This window comes from Ornithorhynchus anatinus, chromosome 5, assembly GCF_004115215.2.
Source record: "Ornithorhynchus anatinus isolate Pmale09 chromosome 5, mOrnAna1.pri.v4, whole genome shotgun sequence".
In the NCBI taxonomy this organism is placed as follows: domain Eukaryota; kingdom Metazoa; phylum Chordata; class Mammalia; order Monotremata; family Ornithorhynchidae; genus Ornithorhynchus; species Ornithorhynchus anatinus.
The window spans coordinates 46,303,954-46,331,179 of record NC_041732.1 but is presented as its reverse complement, the minus strand read 5'-3'; the positions used below and the strand labels follow the sequence as shown (position 1 = coordinate 46,331,179).

General features: G+C 38.2%; 1 protein-coding gene across 5 annotated transcripts in view; it reads left to right on the top strand.

The window, feature by feature from the left end:
* NEO1 (neogenin 1) overlaps nucleotides 1-27,226 on the top strand; it is a 270,466-nt gene that overhangs the window by 188,299 nt on the left and 54,941 nt on the right. For 3 of the 5 annotated variants that reach the window (XM_029065166.2, XM_029065167.2, XM_029065164.2), the window contains exons 8-14: nucleotides 10,166-10,325; nucleotides 15,343-15,497; nucleotides 17,918-18,066; nucleotides 18,889-19,027; nucleotides 20,669-20,718; nucleotides 22,133-22,277; nucleotides 23,646-23,756. In XM_029065166.2, coding sequence (XP_028920999.1) covers nucleotides 10,166-10,325; nucleotides 15,343-15,497; nucleotides 17,918-18,066; nucleotides 18,889-19,027; nucleotides 20,669-20,718; nucleotides 22,133-22,277; nucleotides 23,646-23,756 — 909 coding nt within the window. Of the gene's footprint in view, nucleotides 1-10,105; nucleotides 10,326-15,342; nucleotides 15,498-17,917; nucleotides 18,067-18,888; nucleotides 19,028-20,668; nucleotides 20,719-22,132; nucleotides 22,278-23,645; nucleotides 23,757-27,226 lie in introns of all 5 variants that reach the window. The other 2 variants (XM_029065165.2, XM_029065163.2) reach the window with 1 other exon arrangement.

Genomic DNA, 27,226 nt, shown 5'->3' with positions numbered 1-27,226 from the left:
ATGTAGGATCTTTCTTTCAAAGACAAACTTAAGTAGATGTCATTTTAATTCAAAGTCAGGTGTGACATGGTTGAGACCTTTTCTTCTCTAGTAGAAAACAGTGGCCAGGTTTTGTTCCTTAGATTGGCAGTTCTTGGGAATAGTTTTTGCCCATTAGTAGATAAGCAGTTTACATCATTATTATGTAGCCTTAGTTATCCGTTGACTCTGCCAACCTCTGAGCTGGAATGCTGTCTGTTTTTGAATGATTCTTGTATTTATTGTGTAGGGATGATAAGGCTACCCCAATATATGACCTAATGCCATTCCATCCCCTGTGTTGCATTACTATTCCAACTGCATTTTGATTTTTAGCTGATCTTTTCTACAAATGACTCTCTCTGCAAATTACTATAAATAATTTGGCTTTCTATATGAGTTTGGACCTGTAAATGCACCTGTTTGTTCCCGCTGTTATGAATAAATATTTATGAATTATCCATGAAATGGTAAATAGGGCTGTAGCTAAGTAGGAAGTAACTACCAATTATACAATCATCAAAAAACTTGTTTCAATTTGAATTACAATTTCAAGAAAACTATAGGATCATTACATTCTTAAAAATATATTTTTACTCGGGCCACCCAGAAATTAGAGTGCATATTCTCCTTGGAAAGGGGATAATTCCACTACAATGGCTATTAAATCTCTCATTGTTTTGGCCTCTGTCACATGAATTTGGAAAGAAAATAGCCTGTCTGCCAGTGTGAATGATTCATAAATTCCTGGCACAGTTGCATTAAGCCATGTGATATAATAAAGTGTCTCCTTTTAATAGATTTGCAGGACTAACATGTCACTTCTCTCTGTTGTTTATCCTATTCTAAACTACAAAGGTGCATAATGACAAGTCTCAAAGATTTGTCAAATGCCCAATTTAATAGAACATTTATGTAATTTTTAATTGACTTAACTGGGTATATTGTAAGCAGCATGGTGTAGTGGATAGAACACAGGCCTGAGAGTTAAGGTCCTGGGTTCTAATCCTGATGTTGCCACTTGGATGCTATGTGACCTTGGGCAAATCACTTTGCTTCTCTGCTTTGCTTTGCTTTCTCTGCTTTGCTCTTCTTTGCTTTGCTTCTCCGCCAAACTGATTCTCTTTCCCTCTTCAAAACCTTACTTAAAAATCACCTCCTCCAAGAGGCCTTCCCAGACTGAGCTCCTCTTCCCCCTCTACTCCCTCTGCCATCCCCCCTTTACCTCTCCGCAGCTAAAGCCTCATTTTCCCCTTTCCCTCTGCTCCTCCACCTCTCCCTTCCCATCCCCACAGCACTGTACCCGTCCGCTCAACTGTATATATTTTCGTTACCCTATTTATTTTGTTAATGAATTGTACATCGCCTCGATTCTAATTTAGTTGCCATTGTTTTTACGAGATGTTCTTCCCCTTGATGCTGTTTAGTGCCATTGTTCTTGTCTGTCCGTCTCCCCCGATTAGACTGTAAGCCCGTCAAACGGCAGGGACTGTCTCTATCTGTTGCCGACTTGTTCATCCCAAGCGCTTAGTACAGTGCTCTGCACATAGTAAGCGCTCAATAAATACTATTGAATGAATGAATGAATGAATTCTCTGTGCCTCAGTTTCCTCATCTGTAAAATGGAGATTGAGACTGTGAGCCCCACATGGGACAGGGACTGTGTCCAACACAACTTGCTTGTATCCACCCCACCACTTAGTACAGTGCCTGGCACATAGTGCTTAATAAATACCACTATTATTATTACTGTTCTAAGACCAATAGAGTTGGTATACATGATTCAGGCCCTTAAGGGGCGTATCATTTAGTTGGGGAGACAGACATTCAAATAAATTATGGATGGGGGAAAATAAAGAGTGTAAGGATTTATACATAGGTACTGTGGGGGTGGAGTGAGTACCAAAGTGCTTAGGGAGAACGGAACTAAGCGCAGAAATGACATAGAAGGAGGAATAGGATGGAAGAAAGTCAGTCAGTCAATCTTATTTATTTGATAGCTTACTTTATCTCCAAAGAGCACTGAACTAAGTGCTTGGGGGAGTGCAATATAATGACACGTTACCTGCTCTCAACGATCTTACTGTTCAGAGGGGGAGACAGACATTAATATAAATGAATTACAGATGTGTACATAAGTGCTATGGGGTGAGAGGCGGAATAAATAATGATGAACAAATACCAACATTATAGTAAAGGGAGCAAGTCAGGGTGGTGCAGAAGTAGTGGAAGAGAAAGAAAAGAGAGTTTAGTCAGGTAAGACGTCTTGGAGGAGATGTGCCTTCAGTAAGGCTTTGAAGCGTGGGAGAATAATTGTCTATCATTTATGAGGAGGGAGAGCATTCCAGGCCATAGGCAGGATGTGGGCAAGAGGTTGGTGGTGAGATGAACGGGATCGAGGTACAGTGAGAAGGTTAGCATTAGAAGAGTGAAGCATGTGGGCTGGGTTGTAGTAGAGTAGTGAGGTGAGTTTAGTAAGGGGCAAAGTGATTGAGTGCTTTAAAGCCAAAAGTGAGGAATTTGTTTAATGTGGAGGTGGATGGGCAACCATTGGAGGTTCTTGAGGGTTGAGGAAACGTGGCTTGAATTTTTTTCTAGACAAATGATCCGGGTAGCAGAGTGAAGTATGGACTGGAGTGGAGAGGCAGGAGGCTGGGAGGTCAGCAAGAAGGCTGATACAGTAATCACAGTGGAATAGGATAAGTGATTATAAGAACATGGTAGCAGCTTGGGTGGAGAGAAAAGGGCAGGATGAGAGGTCAGTGAAGGTTTTCTGGAGGAAATGATAATAACTGTGGTATTTGTTAAGCACTTACTATGTGCCAGGCACTGGGATAGGTACATGATAAACAGGTGAACACCACCCCTGTCCCATATGGGCCTTACAGACTAAATAGGTGGGAGAACAAGTATTGAATCTCCATTTTACAGATGAGAAAACTGAGGCCAAGAGAAATGAAGTGGCTTATCCTGGATCACATGGCAAGTGGCAGAGCCAGGATTAGAGCTGAGGTCCTCCGACTCCCAGACCAATGCCCTTTTCCATTAGTTCTCTGCTAACTCTGTTATATCGTACTCTCCCAAATGCTTACAACAGTGCTCTGCATTCAGTTAAGCACTCAATAAATACAATTGATTGATCAGGCTGTGTTGCTTCCCCTGTTGCTGCTTCATCCTGACTTTAATAGGGCGTTGAAGAAGGGGAAAATGGTGATCTGTTGAATATGAAGAGAGAGGGGTTTCCAGGCAGGAGGGAGGATGTAAGCAAATGTTTGAAGGCAAGGCCCAGTTAGTATGGACTGCAGGCAGCAGAGGCTAGAGACAGGAAGATCTGCAAGGAGTCTGATGTGGTAATTGAGTTGGGATATGATAGGTGCTGGTGCCAGTTGAGGTGGAGAGGATAGGGCAGTTTGGGGGGATGTTGGGAAGAACCAACAGTATTTAGTGACTGACTACGCAGGTTACATGAGAGAGGAGAATGAAGGATAATGCCATGGTTGTAGGAGGATAATGGTGTTGTCAACAGTGATGGCATAGTTAGGTGGAGGAGAGGATTCGAGAGGGAAGATGAGGAGTTCATTTTTAGGCATGTTGAGCTTGAGGTGCCAGTAGGACATCAATGTAGAGAAGTTCTGGAGGCAGGAAGGAAAATGTAGAAACAGCTAAACATCCAAGCCAACATCTGAGCAAATGCCCAGATCAGCATTACTTGCAACTAGTATGGATACACTGGATCTTATTGAAAAATGTTTGTCATGCAGTCAATCTAGACACATTTTGCCATTTTGACTTTGTATTTTCCACAGCTGTGACTCAAATAGCATCCCTGTGATTATTCCATGATGTATAAAAACCCTTTCAGGCAAGTGAATTAAGACTAGAACTGGACACCTAGATAAAATAGATGCAGTTACAAGACGTTCGGAAAGTGTGTTTAGTCTCCCTGTAATTGGGGATCTAATAAAGTAGGCATTCTAAGACAGCATTATAAGGAGGCTTGTATTTGGAAATTTTGATATTAAATCATTCAATATGTGGGTAAGATATTTCTATCTTGAGAAGAGGAAAAACACTTATATCCATTCTGCAAATGTGGTGGGTTTTTTTTTTTTTTTGCGGTAGTGGAAAATTCTATTTGCAGTTTGACTTCAGGATATGGATATCGCTCCCCACATAGCATTCCACGTTTGAAAGATTTAATGAAAAATGTCTGGATCTTGTTACGTTTTCAACTTGTATTTATTTTTTAGGACATGTGACCTAAAGTGACCTGAAACAGTGGGGCCATTTAGCAGGCCTCTCTTTTTATGAAAGTGGTTTTTGGGTCCACGGGGAACAAACTTTTGAAGTCAACACTCAGCCTCCAACTCAGTCAAAAAGTGTCATTAACTTTATTCTTTGTGACTTTAAAATTTTAAAAACAATGTTTGGTTTATACAAGAAATTTTCTAGACTCTTTTCATGACTACTTCGAGATAAATGCTGATAGTCATTTGAGAATAATAAAATGTGTGTCTCTGTTGAGCTATTGGTGATTTCTCTAGGTAGATATATAAATTAAGGCCATACTAAAATTAGTACAGCGTGGCTCAGTGGAAAGAGCATGATTTTAGGAGTCAGAGGTCATGGGTTCTAATCCTGACTCTGCCACTTGTCAGCTCTGTGACTTTGGGCAAATCACTTAACTCTCTGGGCCTCAGTTACCTCATCTGTAAAATGGGGATTAAAGACTGTGAGCCCCATGTGGGACAACCCGATTTCCTTGTATCTCCCCCAGTGCTTAGAACAGTGCTTGGCACATAGTAAGCACTTAACAAATACCAGTATTTTTATTATTAATAATGTCATTTCTTGGCCTTGTTTTCCAAAAGTATCATAGTTTTATAAATTGGGCATTAGTGATGTCTGTTTTAAAAATAATTTTTAATTGTATTTCTCATGGAGAATTATTAAGGAATATACCTAATCTTGTTAGAAAAGTCATTTGAACCAAATAATTGAAGAATCTCAACTAATTTTTTCACAAGCATTTGTTTCCAGAAGGCAGCTTTACTTCAAAGAAGAATCTCAGATGAACATAATCTTGATTTTTTTTTCCTCATTTAACCTTAGGCCCTTTTAATAAAATACTGTGATCATGAAAGTTAACATAATGTTATTCTCTGTTAAACATAAATGTCTAATTTAAATTTCTTTAATATGAGGAAACCAAAAAGCAAACTTGCTTTATTACATTGTTTTTGGTGTCTCTTAGCTTCTCTGAATTACAAATATGGTTGAAAATGAAGTTCTCTCAACTAAATCAAACTGTAGGTCCAACATCGAGGATATTTAAGATATTACATTTCCCTGATGAGACACACATGATCAGACCCAGTGATTATTTCCTTATGGTAATCCTACCAGTTAGGAGGTTTATTTTAACCATTAAGTCAAGGGGATGGAGTCGTTGGCTCACTGCCCCCAGAGGATGTTCAGCAACACCCTGATGTCCAGTGTCCATCCCCAACTCCACCACACCCACTCCTATCTGCACCTGAGCTAAAGTAACCCCTCAACTCCCCTTTCCTGGATATCAGGGAAGGGAAATGGTACTTGAAGGCAGGGGTGAGTTCATGCCCTGGGGATAGCAAATGGGGGTGAACTATAATCTGGGAAGGCTCATTAAAACCTTCCTCTGGCCTTGTTCACACTACACTATTGTTTTTTATTAATTTTCTGATAGCAAGCAGAGAAGAATTTTAGCTGAGTGATTTCCACATTGGTCATGGAAATATCTTACGAATATTGGGGATCAAAATGCAAAGGTCCCTTACCCAGATATTTCCTATATATCATACTTTTGCAGAAGGCCAGGAGAGTTCAGTGGAAAGAGAGAAGGAATGAAAATAAAATATTTCATATAGTGTAATTTTACTGGGATTCTGACCTGCCATTAAGTACTCTCATCTTGGATATTTGTACTGTATATTGTCCAAACAATTAATTTGGAAAGTACACAGCCTGCTTAAAATCATCAAGATTAACTTAAATGAAAAGCAAATAATTTAGGATTATTTTTGGAAGCATCATTTTATGATTAAGCTGTTTAAAGTATGCAATGTATCAACTTTATCTTTTATTAAAATAACCACTTCTTTACGTTTTACTTATTCCTTAAAGATAGCTTAGGGTCAACAGCTGTGATGTCTTTAAAACTTTAAATCTTGGCAAGGAGAAGAAGCACCAAGTTAATGTAAAATAATGTTGCAAAATGCTCTAAAAGAATTGTAGGTCATGTCTACATATCAGTATTTTTCCATCATCCTTCTAAAACTTTTTTTTGTTAAAACCATCTTTAATAGCTTAAATGGATTTCCTATTAAAGTGGAAAATATGTTTTTTTCTAAGATAAATTTTCCATTTTGTGTTCAATATCTTACCTAAAATGACCTCATATCTTTTATTGGCCACTACAGGGTTGGAATTAAATACACATTTTGCAAATAGTCACATAACTCTAGGCACAGAACTATGTATGTCTTCTCTCTTTGTTCTCGGTTAACATTACACCTTTAATATGTTTTTAAAAACATGACCTACCCATCACTTAGCAGTCACCTAAAAAGTGCATGGTGTAGTTCACACTCAGAAGCCCATGCTTCTTAGATAGACTGAGTCCTGCTGCTCTCCTTACATCTGTTCAAGGTACCTAAGTTTGACCTGCTATTAGAGATTTAAAAGATGGTTGTGTGATATTCTTTGAGGTGTTATGACTATACTCTTTCAATTCTAATTTTCCATGATGTACTAGACCTGTGTGAGTAGAATGTTCAACAGTGCACACAGCTCACTACAAATCACAAGAGGAAGAGACAGAATGACCGAGGGTAGATACAGGATAATCTGGTCCCACTTGGGATTCACAATCTAAGTAGCAGAAAGGATAGGTATTGAATCCTCATTTTGCAGATGAGAAAATGGAGGCACAGGGAAGTTAAGCAACTTGCCTAAGATCACCCAGCAGACAAATGGCAGAGCCAATATTAGAACTCAGGTCCACTAGCTTCCACTAGTCCCCACTGCTGCATCCACTTCATTTGTACCCTTTCTGCTATAGTTACATGGTACAAATAATCTTTTACTTCATTCTCAGAAATCAGGGACGATAAATTATGGGGAGGAGGCAATTCAGTGAGAAATTCCATGCCTTAAAAGTGTAGTTTAAGTGTACATATAAAGCATAAAGCATTAAATGTGAAAGAAATGTTTGTATTCGTGACAACTTCTTGTAAGCGGTGCATAAGGATTCCAGTAATGCTTTGTTCCCTTATTGACATTAAAACTAATTTTAATGTAATTACTCATTTACACAGCTCTGCATTGTTGAACATTCTACTCACATAGCTCTCTACAAATCAGTTTCCAATGTCACTCAGTTATTCTAGAGAAAGAGACAAAATAAAAAGAAATTCAAGGCATACTAGTTGTCAATCAAAACAAATTTGTTACTGAAATGATATTTGTCACTTCCTGCAGGTGAATTTCTTTTCTTGGTTTTATGCTACGTGCAAGTCCTTTAAGCTCTTATTGGGTCTGACATATTTTTCACACTCTGCCGCTTTTTGTAGCCTTCAAATGATCTAACTCAAAATGTATTAGAAAGAGAATTTACAGGCTTTAGTCTTTCATAGGACAACAGAGTTTCTGTAATTCAAGACTGTTCCAGGAGCATTTGTTAGCTATTCCAGCAAAATGCTTGAAGGTTCTTTAGGTACCGTGTAGTTTCACACAAATTATACTAAATCAAAAGATAAATGTGCTTTATTGTACTCTCCCAAGTGCTCCATCAATTTAATAATATGAAATACTAATTTACTAATTATATTTTTACAGAAAAAGTAACTTTATCTTCATTTTATCTGCTGAACACTTGGTTGAGTACGGTAACGTTAGTAGATGAGACTCCTCTGTTTCTGCAGTTTCTGGTGACCCTGTAATGTTCAGATGAGATTTTGGTTTCCATACACTTCTAACCTGGAGCATTGTGCTACAGTTATCTGCTCACATAATAGCATTGAAAACCAATAATAGTTATCATTGAGATTAGTAGCAATGGAATTCATTATTTGTCTGTGGAGTGCAGTGCATTTTATTAAATGCTTGGAGGGGCGAACAAGAGAAGGAAAAGACTTCTTGTCCATAAGGTGCTTTCAATCTGATGGACTCAATCTATCAATTGTATTTGAGTGCTTATTGTATGTAAAGCACTGAATTAAGCTCTTGGGAGAGAACAGTGCAACAGAGATGGTAAATTGCTCTCTGCATTACTCTACAATCCCTGCCCACAAAGAGCTTACAGTCTAGAGAGGAAAATAAACACCAAAGTAAATTACAATGTGGGGAAATGGAGAGTATAAGCCCTAACTAACTAAGTGCTGTGGGTTGAATATCAAGTACTTAAGAGGTGGATGGAGTAGAAAAAACAGATATTTACAATTAGAAAAGTAGGAAGAACAAAAATCAGATGTGAGAATAAATATACTGGGAAGAAATATCAGAATAAATAATTGTTTGTTATAATATACATGTTTTCCTCAGTGATGATGGTGAGGATAGGTTTAAGTCCATGAGCACTAGAGGTGATAGTTGGGATTTTATGAAAATTTTCCAGGCTTAAAAATAAAAACCTGGGCAAATCCAAATAAATCCTTTTATCTCACTGGGACAGGTTTTATGAGATCCCTACCCCCAATTATATATGTGGGTAGGAGTGCTAGAATTGAGTCACCTGTGGGATATATTTACATTTTAAATAAGCTTTATTGGTAATTTAGCTACAATTTTAAATGTGAGTGAGAGAGCTGGTTTAGAAAATCAAAGTGACAGTGAGTAGAATTAATGCTACAGTGCCATTTACTGTTGAGGCGTAGCATCTGTTCACTTGTAAGAATCAGGAGTGAATCACTGGTCTTACAATATGTGTTTAGATTTATCCTCCTTGTAATGTTAACACAAGTTTGAGTGAAGTTTGCCCTAATCCTCCAAATAAAATTTGGGAGAGCCCCAACTATATAACCATGCTTGCTAAAAGTATTCATATATCCTCACATTTTGCTTGCCAGCTGCTTCACAGATTGAATTGTGAAGTTTATTCACTGAACTTCAAAGTAATTAAATGTTGTTGCATAACGCTATAGCATGTATGAGGTTCTGCAACTAAGTTCTGTCATTTTCATTTTCTGGCCCTAACTAATATCAAGGCACAGGAGAACTCAGAACCACTTAATTGTAGATTCAAAATAAAAAACCTTGTTCCCGTGTGCTGTTTTAAAAAGCGTTTAAGGAAGTCTTCATATTAGGGCCATATGCAATGGTAGAAACTTGAGAGCTAAGTGCAAAAAGTAGAAAGTCTCCTGATCTGGTTCCAAGGTTGACTGCTTGATAGAGGAGTTGACAGTCCTTTCAACTAAGTACTTAACCTAATTTAAGCGGCTAGAAAAGATTAGGTTACATCATAAAATGTCATCAGTGTAACTGTGCAAGCACATCATGGTCTTAACATACACAGCAGAATCGATTAAGTTTGCAATTTGCCTTAAGTTTTGTACAATTTTCCGATTGTTTTTAAGAACTGTAACCAGTATAAATTGATATTTTAATCCTGTATGTTGGTCAAATAAAATGGGAAAATTGGGTATAGAGGTGTTGTAAAATTCTAGTTTGTTTTTATTTCTAAATGTTGACAGATATTGCATTCTGCTTTCAAAAATGAAGAAAATGGTGTTGGGCACTGATGTGTCCTTTTGTGAGGTGGTATTTTATCCTCAGTTCTCACCCTTCCTTTTCCCCTTCCAATACCATTACAGTGGATATTAAGTCTGCCTGCTCTCCACTACAGTGGTGTGTCTTTAATAGTTCCCTTTAGTTTCCAGTAGTTACCTTTTGCCTGCATGTCAGCCTTCAGTTTAATGGCCTTTTTTGTGTTCATTCATTTTATTTTGTTTCCCATCGTGGTTTTGTTTATTTCTTTTTTGTTCTTTTCTGTTCCCTTTTTGAAACCGTCGTGGTTTGCCCTTCATATTCCCCAATGTTTGCACATGACAAGATGTTGCCATCCCAACATTACCTCCCACTTCACTGACCAGTGCCACTACTGACCATCTAGCACCAGCAACAACTGGACCACTGCCTTCAGCTCCTCGGGATGTCGTGGCCTCCCTCGTCTCTACTCGTTTCATCAAAATGACGTGGCGGACCCCTGCATCTGATCCTCATGGAGACAACCTCACCTACTCAGTGTTTTACGCCAAGGAAGGTGTAAATAGGTAAGGACTCTATTTCTGTAGCCAGTTAAGTATATTCATTCAATTCAATAGTATTTATTGAGCGCTTACTATGTGCAGAGCACTGTACTAAGCGCTTGGGATGAACAAGTCGGCAACAGATAGAGACAGTCCCTGCCGTTTGACGGGCTTACAGTCTAAAGTATATCTTTTTGCCTTTACCACCCTCGTTGTCCAAACAGTATCTCTTCAGGGGAAGCAGTGTAAATTGTTGGTTTGGGATTGGGGGGGAAGGAAAAGGGGGACATGAGGGAAGAGTGGAAAAGAATTAGACTGTAAACCCGTTATTGGGCAGGGATTGTCTCTATCTGTTGCCAAATTGTACATTCCAAGTGCTTAGTGCAGTGCTCTGCACATAGTAAACACTCAGTAAATACTATTGAATGAATGTATGAAGGGGAGTGTTTGTGAATATAAACATTTTTTGTTACTGTTCTATTCAGGCATTATAAACCAGTACCAATGCTGTCAATATCCTGGCAGCCTTTTGGGCTAGAAGTCAGTGTTTGTCTCTACTGGGAATGGTTTTGAAGCTATGGAGGACATTTACAGAGGGTAACATGTTGTTTAAAAAGTAGCTGTATCATTTCATTCCATCGTATTTATTGAGTGCTTACTGTATGCAGAGCACTATTTGGCCTCAGTGAAAATTGTTGAACCAATCTAAGCTTTTGAACATTGAGGTACGTAGTGCTTACTCTTTCTTAATTCTCCTTGTTGGCTTGACAATTACATCTAATTCTACTCTGACTTTTCTTATCCAGTGGATCCATTGATTAGAATGTTCCTTAATTTCTGCAAAATAAAAGCTTTCGTTTTTCCCCCACATAAAATAAATCAGTCAATGGTATTTATTGAGCATTTACTGGGTGCAGAGCACTGTACTGAGCACTTGGTACAGGTACATTCCCTGCCATCAAAGAGCATACAGTCTAGAAATCCATTTTGATACTCAAAACATTTTTTTAAGCTTATACAGAGTGGTATGGTGAGACAGCATGAAAAATGTTTCAATTTATGGTGCCTTTCACTACTTAGGACCTGCCTCTATCTTTATTACATTTTTTTTTAAAGTTCTTTATTGCACTTTCTTCAGCTTCAGGAAAAATAGAAATATCCAATATGAGGGTCAGTGACCTTTCAACGTACAGTATAATGAAATCTCTGGAGAAAGGAAAAATGATAAATTGGGATGGACAATTGAACTCCAGCCCACCCTTTTATCTCTGAATCATTCTACATGATCGATATACTCAGCCCTGAATGCTCATGGTCTATTTTGTCCCCTGCTACCTCAGCCTCAACTAATAATAATGGGGGAAGAGGGGCAGGAGGTCTGTAAATAGAGGTTTTTTCCATATGTGTACAACACTTTACAGTGTTGTAAAATGTTGGAATTAAAATGGGAACAACTGCCAGCTGCATTATATCAGGCAAATTAACTGTGGCCTTTAGGATCCTTTAAGTTCCCAGTGCAACTTTCGGTGGAGCAAAGTTTTAGATACCTCTGAACTTCATTTGCCAAACACAACCTTTGAGCTGCATATTTTTATTTACATGAAATGTGAGATCAGGTAGCCAGTGTATTCCGCTGGGTAATTGCATTATTCACATTCAACATCTGTTCCCTACCTATTTATGTGTTACTCAAACACATCAGAGCCCATAAATGTACTCAAGGCCCCTAAAATAGGCAGTAAGCAAGAGATTCATGTAGTGGGTAATTAGATTGATTTTGACATATTTTACAAATCTGTGTTAAGGGGAAGGTCTTGAAATTGAAATTTCTTCAGTATTATAGAATTCCAGAACAGTTAATGAGCTTTCCTTTTTAAAATTATTTTTAAGTAAACGTTAACTTTAAAAGTTTTTTTGAGAGGTTTCATCCTTTTTGGTAAAGTTCATAAAATGAACTAAGAATTGGGTGTTATATGCAAAATATTCACTGAATTCTGCCTTAAAGCATGTTTCATTACAGGTTTTGGCTACAACACAATTGGAGAGTTAAAGTTTTCCATTAACACAATCTTATTTGGGCTCACCGTACCATGTTATTTGAAGGAACTGCCTTAGAAAATAAATGTGTTGTGGGGACAAACGAGTATTATGCAGTGTTAATTTTTGTTAACGTGAGGTTTCACAAAAAAGCAACCCTCATATTCTAGAATAACTGGCTGTATTGTATTCTGCATGTGAATAAGTAGTCACAGGAATTTAATTGCTTTGATCATTTTAAGCATTTGCTTTGTATTTCACACTGCGGAAATCATATAAAATGGTCTCTGATTGTATTCTTTATGTTTGAGGAGAGAGAATGATGGGTGAGATGAACTTTTCTGAATTTTTGAGAGTTTAGTAGTTGACATTAGTATAAGAGCACCCTGCCCTCTGCTGAAGATTTTTTAAATTACAACCTCTAAACTGATTTTTTTGTTTTCTTTAAAGTCAATGTTCCTGAATATTGATTATTAGCAAAAGGAAAATTTTATGATTCCTTGGTTTATCCTGAAATCATATAAAATAGGACTCATAATCAAAATATTCTTTTTTCATATAATTCATTGACAGCACAGTCCCCTCCCATTTTTTTTAAATTTTCTGAGATAAAATATAATTTTTCTTTGACGTTTTGAATTGGCAAGACATTATTAGGTAATTGAATATACATTTAGCCACCATCAACTTCAATAGATGTGAAATATCTGGAGATGATCCAAGCGACAAAAATGATTGAAGGATTGGAAAATAGACTCTACAAGACTGGAATAGAGAGATTCAGTTTATTTAACCTGGAGCGTTTGAGACTACCATTTAATACTTTTTAAAAATATGTGGAAAGGTATTAGGAGAATACTGAACAGTAGTCTCCTTATCCACAAACGACTGAACTAAAAGAAATGAGAGCCCACTTAGCCATGAGGAAACGCATTTTAACTGTAGAATGATTAAGCAGTGAATCAGGCTACAAGGGAAGGTTGAAATTTCTCAATCACTGGAGATTATTTAAAAATAGAATAGACAATATTTCCTCAAAGGTTTAACAGGTGGAAAGACTAAACTAGTTAATCTTTTATGGTCCATTATGCAAGCCTAACTGCCATGATTCAGGTTTGGTACAGTCTAAAAATATGACAACATGCAAAATGCCTAATGTTAAAGATGAGAATAACTTGGAAGTTTACTTGGTAGCAGTAGAGAGGAAGTAAGGAAGAAGGAAAAGAGAGGGAAGCTTCCCCCAACCCAAGAAAGCTGCTTCTCATGTATTAAATGTGAGGTGGTTATACAGGGCTTAGTAGAGTTTGACTCATCCTTAAAAAGTAAAAACAAGAAAAGTTATATAATTAAAATTGCCTGGTTTTACTTTAATGTTCAATCTGAATTTTCACAAAAGAAACGTGATTTAAAGTAACTTCTATTTCCCTAATTTTAAAATGAGGCTCCACCCTTCCAAAAATCTCGATTTTTATTAATATAATTACAGTGGAAAATTTTGCACAGACAAGGCCATGGCTAGCAATGGTACACTTTACACCTTCCTAGCACTCTTTCCCCAGACTGTCATAATGCCCCAGTAAGACTGCCCACCAGAAAGATGTAATAATAATTTGGTGGTTGGTAAGCACTTAATATGTGCCAAGCACTGTTCTAAGTACTGGGGTAGATACAAGTTAATCAGGTTGGATTCAGTCCTTGTCTCACATGGGGCTCATACTCCTAATCTCCATTTTACAGATGAGGTAACAGGCCCGGAGAAGTTAAGTGATTTGCCCTTGGTCAGGCCTTCCCCTAGCCCACCATGTCCAATTTCTGCCTGTCCCTCCACTCTCTCCTGTCACTTTCACAAGAGTAAGCTAGTCTGGCTGACACCCACATCTTCACATCCTGGACCTGTCATGGCCTCCCTGCAAGGAGTTTTTTCCCCCAGGTAGAGTGACCAATTGTGTGGTTTTATACTGGACAGTCCAATTTTCAATTGGTTGGTCCCCTCTCAGGTTTGGTTATGGCTCCCAGGTGCCTTGACTCTTGCCTCCAAATTCCATGGCTCAGGCTTGTTGCCTATGTTCAGGGAGTGCTGGGAAGGGAACACAAGGGCTGTGGAGGAAGTGTGGGTGTTTGGTAATCCTCTGGATAAACGGTCTAGGTTCTGATGGCCTTAGGCAAACTGCCAAAGAATGATGGGTGTCAGTGAATCCAGGATCTGCAAGGCCTATCTGTGGCCACGTCCCAGGGGCAATGGGACTTTCCTTCTCTGTCAAGTATGTACTTGGATTTGTGACCTTTGGACCTTTGACATTATCCCCAACCCCACTGCATTTGAGTACATATCTTTAAATGATTTGCTATAAATTATTTATTAATATTAATGTCTCCCCCTCTAGACTATAAGCTCATTTGGGCAGGGAACATGTCTGCTGATTCTCTTGTATTGAACTCTCCCCCCAAGTGCTTAGAACAGTGCTCAGCACATAGTAAATACTCAAGAAATACCACTGATTGATAATGAGGAGTTCGGGGCCCAAGATGAGTAGAACTCAAATGTTACCCTCACTGAGACCCACAACAATTAATGAATTCATATACATTAATGTCTTGTCTCCCCCTCTAGATCGTAAGCTCATTCTGGGCAGGGAACATCTCTAACAACTCTCCCAAGCCCTTAGTTTCTGTGCTGTACACACAGTGCTCAATAGATACAGATGTTTGATTGGGGTGTCAGGCAGTGGGGACAGTGCCTCTTGTCTGCAGCTCCAGGAATGAGATTTATTTGTTACCACTACTTGGAAGTTGCTGTTCTCACTGCTGCTCCCTCTCCATCGTGTCCATCAGGCATGAGTAGGTCACAAGGGCCTGGAGGCAGTAGTCCTGAGCGGCAGAGGGATGGTGGCTATAAAATTTGTTACCCCCAGCCATGAAGTTATTGTCCTAATTCAGCTAATCTGTAGATTAAAAAAATATATTTCAAATATTACTTTTGCTCAAGTTCATCTCTCATTAAAAGGGAACGCATTGAAAATACTACTCGGCCAGGGGAAATGCAAGTGACAATCCAAAATCTGATGCCAGAGACGGTCTATATCTTCAGAGTAGTGGCGCAAAACAAACATGGATCTGGAGAAAGCTCAGCCCCATTAAAGGTTGAAACCCAGCCTGAAGGTAAGTTTTACTATTTTCCCCCCCTACATTGGCCTAAAAAGTACAGCTATCATGGCAACCACTCATTTTTCTTGGTCCATTTTTCTTTCAAAAGTTGTAATTTCCCTCCTGGTTTACAATTTGCTTGACCTCACTAGAGTCACCTTAAGTTAAGATTCTCATTTATGGTCAAGATCTAATGTACTTTGTGGAATTCCTACTTTTTATATATTGTAATATTTGGGAGATTTCTGCAGATTAGGATATGACTGGTCCTCAGTACACTGCAGGCATGTGTGGAATGCTCAGTCAACATTCCGTCTTATTTTGGTTATTTTCTCTGTAAGAAGTTAGGCCATTTAGGTAATTTAACTTCCCAACCTTATTCAAATCTAATAGCATGCTGATAAACTCAGATAAATGTTTTAAGAATATATTTAAGCATTTCTATTTTCTAGCATCTGTATTTCATGCTATTGCGCTTTATATTTTAACTAATTTAATAGGACATTTAGTCCACATGTTATGGCTTCATAGTGATTCTCATTTTGCCTTTGTTCTAACATGGAAAATAATTCATTTGTTTTAGAATATCATTTTTGTATTACTCAGAATATAGTCTTTTTTATTTTTAAATATTTCCTCTGCCTACCCCTTTTAATGAATTTTATCTGATTTACAGAAGCTGTCTTCAAATCAAAGGGCTTTGAAACATTTTCTTTTTTTATAAGTCTTCAAAATATTTAACACCACATGCATAAAAGCCTTAAACACAGGGTTTAACAAAATTTTGGCTTAGCTCTTATGTGCTAATGAATGAAATGATTCATGGCACAGTAAAGAAAACAACTTTTAGAGAAAACAGGAGTCAGTGCTCTTCACTTCAGCAAGCATATTTAATTTCAAATTTTACCTTAGTTACTTCTGTTCTTGAATGCCAGGTTATAGTTCCTAATTTTAGGAATTTCATTTTCCAGGATTTAACTAAATGAAGCATCCATCTATTCATGAATCTTTGGTTTGAAAGAAAATGATCAAACCAGCAGAACTTTCATGAAAGTGGCTATTTAAAGCAGTGCAATGTCTGTAAATAATACAGAAGTAATTTTATTGGATAGGCACGTGAAACAGATTTTCATTATAAGGAATTTCTGGGAGCCATAACTCCCTAAGAATTACATTAAAAACTTTGGCGGGAGGTTTTCAAAAAATGTATATTCATATGGGCGCACTCTAATTTCAAATAATTTTTCAAATGATATTTTCAAATGATAGCTTTGAAAAAAAAGTTTAGCAGAGATTAAACAAGACTGTCAGATTCATGACCAAGGGCCATAATTAATAATCAATTAAATTCTGCTCTTCATTATTACAGGTTACGCATATGGGTATAAAAAGGACTTATCTTAAGGAGATTGGATGTTTGACTTCTAATTTGCATTGATCCTCCTATTTAGTGTCTTATATCATGTCTAAACCAATCAATTAGTTACAGTGCACACTAGTTCATTTAAAAAAAACCAGAAAAATAAATGCAAACATGCAAATTATATAGCTTTATAGACCACTAAATCAATATCTTTCCATGAACTCTAAAAAATGAAAAAATTGTTTATGTTACTGTTACCACATTCATCTGCATACAAACTGATTACGTATTGCTGAGTTGCCTATGGATTCACTTCCTAAGAAGTTGAAAATAAGCAAAGTTTTTTTTTTCGCATCTTTTTAGTGGCTAGGAAAGTTAAAAGGAAAAGACAGAAAAGAATTATATTAGTATCTTGAGGCACATTGATTTTTGCACTTCCTTTTAAGACCATTGAATTGATGTTGCCAGGCTCTTTAAAGGCTGCTCCATGTGGGCACACACAGAGAATAGGTTCATTGAAAACAGAGTTCCAAAGTGTCTGGTGAAACATTCTATAATATATTATACCTTTGCCGTCACACTCCCTTTATAGTCTGTAAAAGCTCTCTGTGGTCTACCAGGGTTTGCATCTAATGAGAGAGAAAAGATTCTTCCTGCCATTTGTTAGGCAAAGCCATATCTTTCAACTTGCCAATTATTTGACACACAACATGGATATGATTAAATCCAGACATTTCAGGGCCTATTACTTATAAACTGGGAAGTAACTCTAAAATATATACCCAAAATAATGCCAAAAAATCATGATTCAAAAGTATTTAGAGAGATACAAGTGGATTATCTGTGGCAAAATTTGGGTTCTTGACAAATGCTCTGTGGTTTGAACATGATTCGTGAAAAAGGCATATGTGTTTACATTTTATCCCTAAGCTACCTTAAGTGGGTTAACTCTTTTACTTGAAGTTATTTTTCAAATATAGTCCAGTGTTACCATAACAAAGTGGAAAAGTTAATTGCTGAGCTCCATTCAAATAGTCTAATTTTTGGTGTGTGTTTTGCTGTTTATATTCAGTTCAGCTCCCTGGGCCGGCACCAAACATTCGAGCTTATGCTACTTCACCTACCTCAACAACTGTTACATGGGAAACACCATTGTCCGGCAATGGTGAAATCCAGAATTACAAGCTGTATTACATGGAGAAAGGGACAGATAATGAGCAGGTATGATATGAAGTTGTCCATAAACAGCATTACGGTCAGTTTGAAGTAACGACAGTATGACTAAGTGTGTCTCTCACCAATAAAGGGGTTTATGTTATCTGACATACACAAATATCAGATTTTGTGAGCAGTGAAACTTTACAACCAGTTGGGAGGAGCATAAGTGCCAACATCATTGGAAGGCTAATAATACGGTAAATACGGGTGGACCTAAAGTTGGTTTTCCTAATATTTGTGGGGAAAATAGTTTTGAGCAGGACCTGTGTCTGAGGAATAGATTTTTAGTGGAGAAAAAAAATGTTGCTCTGAACATCGTTGGCTGGAGGCATGCTAGAAGTCTGCTGTGATAGAAAACTAACAAGAAACCACTGCTTATGTGGTTGAAAATCCACCCAAAGTTACAGAGCTGTGCCATGAATGATGAGTTGATATCCATGGGAATGGTCATAGAAAAGCAAAACCCACATTCCAAGACCCCTTCAAATAACAAAGACTGGTTCTGTAGCAGCCAATCATCCCAATGTGCCAGTAAGACTGAATAAAGAGTGTTTCTGAAGGAATCACTAACCTTGGTGTTCAAACACGTTCTAATGGAAGGTGGCAATACCAAAAAGGAAAAAAAATCACAGTACGTTGAATCAATCAATCAGTGGTATTTATTGAGCGCTTACTGTGTGCAGAGTACTGGACTAAGCTCTTGGGAGAGTAGAATGTAAAAATGTTGGAAATATGGCAGTGTTTATACATTTTGCGTAAGAGATTACTTTAGATAAGTTCTTTAGGTCTGAGTAAATGATTTTGCATGTTTTCCTTAATGGTTAGGACGTTGATGTTGGCAGCCGATCCTACACTATTAATGGCTTGAAAAAGTATACAGAGTACAGTTTCCGTGTGGTGGCCTACAATAAACACGGTCCCGGAGTCTCCACCGAAGATGTTGTTGTTCGAACATTATCAGATGGTGAGTGATTTATTTCTCATGGAAATCAAGCACTTGCTTTTTTTAGTGTCAGGTTCTTTTCTTTCCCCAAGTAGATTTTAATGACCTACACCATTCAGTGTACTCTGGTGAGGCTGTCCCTTTTGTGATGATAATTAGGTTGCTTTGCCTGGGGATTGAGCATGCATGTTAAGTAGGCCTCTGTGGGGATCTTTCTGATTTTAATGGTAATCCAGATGATCCACTCTTGAGTATCTGCAAACAACTTCATAGCAATGGCCTGAAAAATATTTAGCTTTGGTGTTTGTATACATTTACACCAGATGTCTTTACATAGACATACACCTCTAAATGCTATAATCAGGGAGATCATCCTAGAAGAATTCTTCACATTTTTTTTCACCTTTTTAAGTAGTCATTTAAATTTTACCTTGAGGATAGTGCAGTTATTAGCAAGGGTTATAATTGACTGACAGTTACATCCTGAAAGTATATTTGTGAATTTTAATAACAAAATGGGTCTTTAGTAGCATCAAATTCATCAGACAATCTTTAGTTTGTATTGAACCTACTGTGTTCAGGGCAATCAACCATATTTATTGAGTGCTTACTGTGAACACTGTATTAAGCACAAGGAAGAGTAGAACAGATGTAGGAGATGAAGCTCCTTCCCCATCACTACCTTACAATTTAAGCATTTGTCAAACACCCCTCTCCACATGATTCTGTTTTAATCGATTAATGACCTTTTTTGAGTGCTTACTGTGAAAATACATTAGAAAAGAGTCAGTAAACATGATCCCTGTCCACAAGAAGCAGCGTGACCTAGTGGAAAAGCGTGGGTTTGGGAGTCAGAGGACATGGGTTCTAATCCCACCTCTGTCACTTGTCTACTATGTGCAATCACTCAACTTCTCTGTGCTTCAGTTTCCTCATCTGTAAAATGGGGATTGACTGGGAGCCGAATGTAGGACAAAGGACTGTGTCCAACCCACTTAGCTTGAATCTTCCCTAGCGCGTAGTTCAGTGCCTGGCATATAGTAAGTGCTTAACAAATACCCCAACTATTATTATTATTATCATCATCATCGTCTACCCCAGAGCTTAGTACAGTGCCTGGCACATGATAAGTGTTTAACAAATGCCATAAAAAAAAGAAGCTTACAGTCTACAGGGGGAAATGAAGAAGGGAAGGAAAGAGCCACCTGATGGAGGGTCTTGATGCACTAGGTAAAACGTAAGGGTTTAATGCATACAGCAGTGATGAGTTAGTATAGATTCTAGAGGTAGATGAAAGGGTTTATTTAATCATCATCATCATTGGTATTGAGTGTTTACCGATGCAGAGGACTGTACTAAGCATCTAGGAGGGTACAATAGAACAAGAGTTGGTGGATCCATTTCCTGCCTACAACGATCATAGCATTAGATGAGATCAATGGCCTAAATTATTATCAATAAAATGCTGAAACTTGACTGTGCCCAGGAAATCAATTTACTCCCATATGTTCACCTTAAATCAAGTTGTTATATCTATTGATGTACTTGTCTGAGAGGTTTACATTTATGCATTCAGTGTTTGTAGTGTTTTTATGATCAATCTTGTGAATCGGAATTATTTATACCGGAAGTAAAATTTCCTTTTTTTAAAAAAAATTGTAGTTCCCAGTGCTGCACCACAGAACCTGACCTTAGAAGTGAGAAACTCCAAGGTAAGCCTTTGGTTTTTATGTCTAATTACAAGAGGTTGGATTCAGTGGTGGTTTTAGAATATTTTGCTGTTTCAATGTTAATCATTTGAATTGGGGAAAATTAGGAAATGTGTTATAAACCTAACACTCATTTCGATTAATGGTCCACTTATACAACTATAATTGCATGATGATTGTACTTTTTAATAACTGCACACTAACAAATTCTTTGAATTATCAATCGTGTGCTTACTGAATGCTTACTGTATGCAGAGCACTGTACTAAGAGCTTGGGAGAGTACAGTTTAACAGAGGTGGTAGACACATTCCCTGCCCAATATTATTAGCAGCCTGATACTTTATTATTAAATAGAAAAGAAAAATACTGGAGGATAGAATTTCAGTGTCTTGCAGAGACAACATTAATGGGCAGGTCTTCCAGGAGAGCGGGGACAGTGGTTTAAGATTTAGTGGGGAGAAGGTGGTAGAATAGAGAGAGAAGCAGAGCGGATGTTGAGAAAAGCAGAGCAGATGTTGAGAGAGGCAAATTAATATTCTTCGCCATCGCCAGTGCTTGAATGCTCTCCTCTGTGCCTGCCTATATACTTGTGTGTCTGTTTGCATGTGTGTGTATGTTTCACCCTCCCCACCCTCCCCGCCCCCCCCACACACTTATCCAGATGTTCTTATCCAGCAGAAGTTAGCATCCACAGCATGAGAGCATAACCCCCTTTGGTGCCCTTGCTGCTGCTTGACTTAGCTGCTCCCAAACCTGTGGTGCCTGGGAGCCAGCAGCAGTAAGAGCTCACAGCACTAAGCACAGCAGCTGAACTTATCCCCTGTTCTGAAACAGGGGCGGTTCTTGTCCGTGGCATGCAGAGGGAGTGAGCTGTGTCCTTCCGGCCCTGCCTGGGCTGGCCAGTTATGGTGCTGCTGCTGTGTACTATGGATGGGTAAACAACCCCGCAGAGGTGTATGAGGGAATGAGAACAGCTTGGGCTCACTTTGGCCTGGTTGAGGCATGGAGCTGTCATCTTGGCTCCCCTTCAGCCTCTTTCCAGTGTAGAGTTGCGGGTGACCCACCTTCCTGCATAGCTTTTTGCTGGGGATGCAGAGCAAATGGCATCGCTCTAATGGTGCCAAGTCCACAAATGAGCCCCTATGCTTAAGAGCCATATTTCATCTCAAAATAAACTGAATTGAACTAAGAAGCCACAGATTTCTGAGTCCTGGTCTAACCTAATGAAAGTGCAGTCTCCTGAAAACAAAAATGAACGATTGTTTAGCATTAACATTATATCGATTTAATGAAATTCTTTCCCAGGTATTATATACCTTATTTTTTACATTAATTTCCATATATATGGTAATATTTAAGTAAAGGTTGCGGGGAAGATACAGAAGAATGATGATTTATGAAATGCTTAATCCTCAGAGTATCATGATTCAGTGGCAGCCCCCTCCTCCAGGGACACACAATGGTCAAATTACTGGATATAAGATCCGCTACCGGAGAATCTCTCGCAAGAGTGATGTTACGGAGAGCATTGGAGGAACACAACTTTTTCAGTTAATTGAGGGTAAGTGATTTTTGCATTTTATCTGATCCATGAAGATATTTTGGATTTTCAGCAGGGGACTTTATTAATCGGTAATCCATCATTACTCTTGGCTATGTAGGCTCCTACCCTGTTAAACCAATTTTGAAGGTATACTTTAACAAGACTCATCAAAGACCAGTGAAATTATAATCACATTGTCAACTTATTCTGAGACCTATCTCATTTGGATTCTATACTGTTGTATGAAAAACACAAAGTCACTGTAAAAGCAGCATGGCTTGGTGGGTAGAGCTTAGGCCTGGTAGTCAGGAGGTCCTAGATTCTAATTCCAGTTCTGTCACTTGTCTGCTGTTTGACCTTGGGCAAGTCTCTTCACTTCTCTGTGCCTCAGTTACTTCATCTATAAAATGGGGATTAAAATTGTGAGTCCTATGTGAGATAGGGACTTTTTTTAATGCACATATTGTGTGACAGGCATTATTCTAATTGATGGAGTTAGATCCAAGCTAATCAAGTTGGACACAGTCCAACAGTTGGGCTGTGTCCTACCTGATTACCTTGGATCTACCCCAGGACTTAAACATAGTAAGCCCTGGAACATAGTAAGAGCTTAACAAATACCACAATTATTATTATTTCTCTAATGTGATATTAAAGGAGATTTGTAGGAATCTCAAAGAAGGATGCTGGAAACCCAAACAGCGGTTCAGTGATAATAGGGTAATTCTTTAGAACACTTCCTCTCTTTACATGATCATTACTGCTTTACTCTTTTTGTATCCCTTGCACCTGCTGCCCACTTCTCTGTGGTGTTCCTTGATTTCCTGTTAGTAGTATTTACTGACTACCTACTGCATACAGATCAATATACTAAGTACTAAATTGTATGTTCCTTGCTGGCAGGGATTGTGTCTGTCAACTGTATTGTCTTCTTCCATGTGTTTAGTACAGTGTTCCCAAACACAGTAAGCACTCAGTAAACACCACTGATTTGTTGATTGATCCAGCATGTGGGAGAATACAAGAGAATAAGACCATTCTTTGCCCATCACAATAACTTCCCTTTCCCTGAGTATAACAAGTAATGTTAACTTTTTTTGTTCTTTCAATACAAGTTTAGCATCTGTTTCCCCTTCTTTTCTTTCTTTTCTTTTATTTTTTTTTTTGGTAAGCACAGTGATGGGTAGATAAGGTAGTTGTGAAAATCTGAATTGTTGCAGGGTAAACAAGCTTGAAAACACTGACCAAAATGGAAGTTTAAAAAAGCATACCTAAGACTAATTTACAAAAGCAAATTTGCTGAATATTGCTCTTGAATCGTACTGATTGTTTTGTGCTCCCTGTCTGAGATCTATTTTTAATTTGTACATTTTGTTCAACTAACAGGTCTTGAGCGGGGTACTGAATACAGCTTCCGAGTGGCTGCCCTAACAGTCAATGGTACAGGACCTGCCACTGACTGGGTGTCGGGAGAAACATTTGAAAGTGATCTGGATGGTAAGATGTGAGCCAAAGCCATTACTGACACATTACTAGGTCTGTTTCAGCCTTTAAAGGTGACCTAATTTGAGAATTTGGAAGCCCCTAACTTTGTGTGTCCAGCAGCTGAAGCCATTATACTCCAGTTAGTATTTATTGAGTGCCTGCTCTTTGCAGAACACTGTAGTAATTATTTAGGAAAGTACAATAGGGGTAAAAGCCACTTAAAACATAATGGGGGAAACTCACACCAGGTAAATTCTTAGAGAATGGAAAGATGGATTAAAAGAATTAATGAGTGCTTAAATAGAAGGCAAGGGGAGAACCCTCTACTCCACTCAGGGATGTTGGACAAAACCAGTTGAGTATGCTGATCAGCAAATATATAAGGCAGCCATTTTTAGAGAGCAGTTAGTTCTCATAGGGTGACCACTTATTGCTATTCTTTGGCCCTGCCCAGCGGTGCCTTATCCTCATTTGTGACTTGAGGAATATCATTATTTCCTTTAATAACAATCAGTGTATCCAGTATTGCTTTTCTCTTAAATAACTGTGGTCTACAATTGACCTGCTGTTGACTTAAAACCATAAATCCAAATGACAGACAAATAATTATCTGTTCACCAGGCATCCGTTAGCGGCAGCAAGCAAACCATCAGTACCGAGGAAGTTTTCTTGCGGCTTACATTCATCCTTATCTTCTATTTGAAATATTTTACATCTGCTATAAGCCCTTCTGGGCTGAAAACATAATGCTAATAAAATGAAGCCATTTTCACTTTGATTACCAGCTGTTTAAATAAAGTTGGAAGTAATTTTCAGCCAACCAGATATAATATACTTCTTTATAATTAGGCTGGAGTTTCAAATTTTAATAAACTCATTTAACGTTTGAATTTGATTAGTAAATCATAGCATAGGCTCATTATTTGGTTACATGGCTTGAGTTTCATAGACCATGATGTTATCCCTGCTCTGCCACACGATTGCTTTGTGACCTTGAGCAGGTCACTTAACTCCTCCGGGTCTCAGTTACCTCATTTTTAAAATGGGTGTTAAGAGTGTGAGCTCCATGTGGGACAGGGACTGTGTCCAACCTAATTAATTTGTATCTACTCCAGTACTCAGAACAGTGCTTGGCACATACTAAGCGCTTAACATGTACCATTGAAATTATTATTAATGTTATTATTACCTCATTTTGAGATTGTCATGTTGTATTTTATTTCTCTCCTCAAAAATAGTAAAATCAGTTGTATTTTCATTTTAAAACTGTGCTTTGCTCAATTTTCTAAGTAATGTAAAGGATATTTATTTGTAAGGTATAGTTTTCCTGGTGGGAAAATGTCAACCAAAAATCACTTCCATCAGAAAAATTTGTTTTGAAAGCAAAACACAGATTTCAGGCAGTCCTCAGATTTGTGACATCATTGGTCCATGAAAACTGCATCTTAAATAGAAAAATCAAAGCAATGGGAATGTTTCAGTTTTCTCAGAGGAAGAGTGTTATAAAGGGGTGGAGCACTGAGGGCATTGGTTCACGCACAAAAAGATGTATATCCTGTTTTTGCCAAAATGATCAGAAATTGTGGATTCAATCAATAATAGATGAGTACTGTAATAATAGTATTGAATTAATGTTATCAGAGGGGTTAGCTAACTCTGTCAGGCTTTAAACTCCTTAAAAACGGGGATCATGTCTAATAATGTAGTATACTTTCCAAGGCACATAGTACAGTAAACTGAATAATTGATTACTTCATTGGAAGTTAAATGGAAATACTAACCTTTTGTGGTTTCTTCAGGCTGGTGATCAGGTAACCATACCCTCTCACTCTGGCACCCTCACCTCCACCTCAGAATTTTCCTCTCCACTCTCTCTATCCTTTTTTCCCCAATGTAGCTTTTAAAATCACTCCCCCATTTTCTCACCAACTCTTCCGCACCAAAAAAAAAGGTGTCATAATGGAGTTTATTATTATTATTAATAGTAATAGTAATGATAATAAATGTGGTGGTACTTAAAAGCGCTTATATGTGCCAATCACTGTTCTAAGTGCTGGGGTAGATACAAGTTAATCAAGTTGGACCCAGTCCCTGTCCCACATGGGGCTCACAGTCTCAATCTCCATTTTACGGATGAGGTCACTGAGACACAGAAAAGTGAAGTGACTTTCCCAAGGTCACATAGCAGATAAATGGCAGGGTCAGGATTAGAACCCATGATATTCTGACTCCCAGGCCCGTGCTCTATCTACTACACCATGCTGCCTCCCTGACTAATAATAATAATCATGGTCGAAACTGGTGTTTGGTAAACCTGAAAAAGGGTTAAAATTTAGAAATACTGTAAGGGCTGTTAACTCAAAACATTTTAAGTAAAGGACTTTCTGCCTTACTAGGATGCTTGTACATCTCCTCAAATCATTACTTAGTCAATGGTATTTATTTAGTACTTACTGTGTGCAGAGCACTGTAGTTTTTACGAGATGTTCTTCCCCTTGATGCTGTTTAGTGCCATTGTTCTTGTCTGTCCGTCTCCCCCGATTAGACTGTAAGCCCGTCAAACGGCAGGGACTGTCTCTATCTGTTGCCGACTTGTTCATCCCAAGCGCTTAGTACAGTGCTCTGCACATAGTAAGCGCTCAATAAATACTATTGAATGAATGAATGAATGAATAGTAAGTTCTTGGGAAGAATGAAATGCAATGGAGTTTGCAAAAACGTTTCCTGCCCACAAATGATCCATGCCAATAAAGAGGTTAGTCTCGATGGGAGACATAAAATAAAATAAATTACAGATGGGGAAGCGGCTGAGTATGAGGACATGTACTAAAGTGCTATGGTGCTGAAGTGAGTATAAAAGTACTTAAGGGGTATACACCTAACGGTGTAGGTGGTGAAGAGGGTGAGATCGATCAATTAATCCATGGTTTTTCTTGAGTGCTTACTATGTGCAGGGCATGGTACAAAGCGCTTGGAAGAGTATAATAATTAGCAGAAATGTTCCCTGCCTGTAACGAGCTTCCAGTCTAGAGGGGGAGAAAGACATTAATATGAACAATTTATAAGATATAATTTAAAGATATGCACATAGGTGCTGTGGGGTTGAGGATGGAGCAAATATCAAATATCTGTGGGCCACAAATCCAAGATGGGAGAGGTTAGGCAGGGAAGGACTCTTGGAAATATTATTTTAGTAGGGCTTTGAAGATAATGAGTAGTGGTCTGTCAGATATGAAGAGGAAGGCAATTCCAGACTAGTGGGAGGACATGGACAAGGAATCAGTGGTGAGACAGATGCGATCAAGGTACGGTGAGTAACTTAGAAGTAGTGGAGCAGAATGTGTGTGTTGTAGTAGGTCAGTGAGGTAAGAAAGGCGGGTGAAAGCTGATTGAGTGTCTGAAAGCTAATGGTAAGGAGTTTCTGTTCGATGTGGAGAGGGATGGGCAACCATTGGAAGTTCTTGAGGAAGGGAAGATGTGGA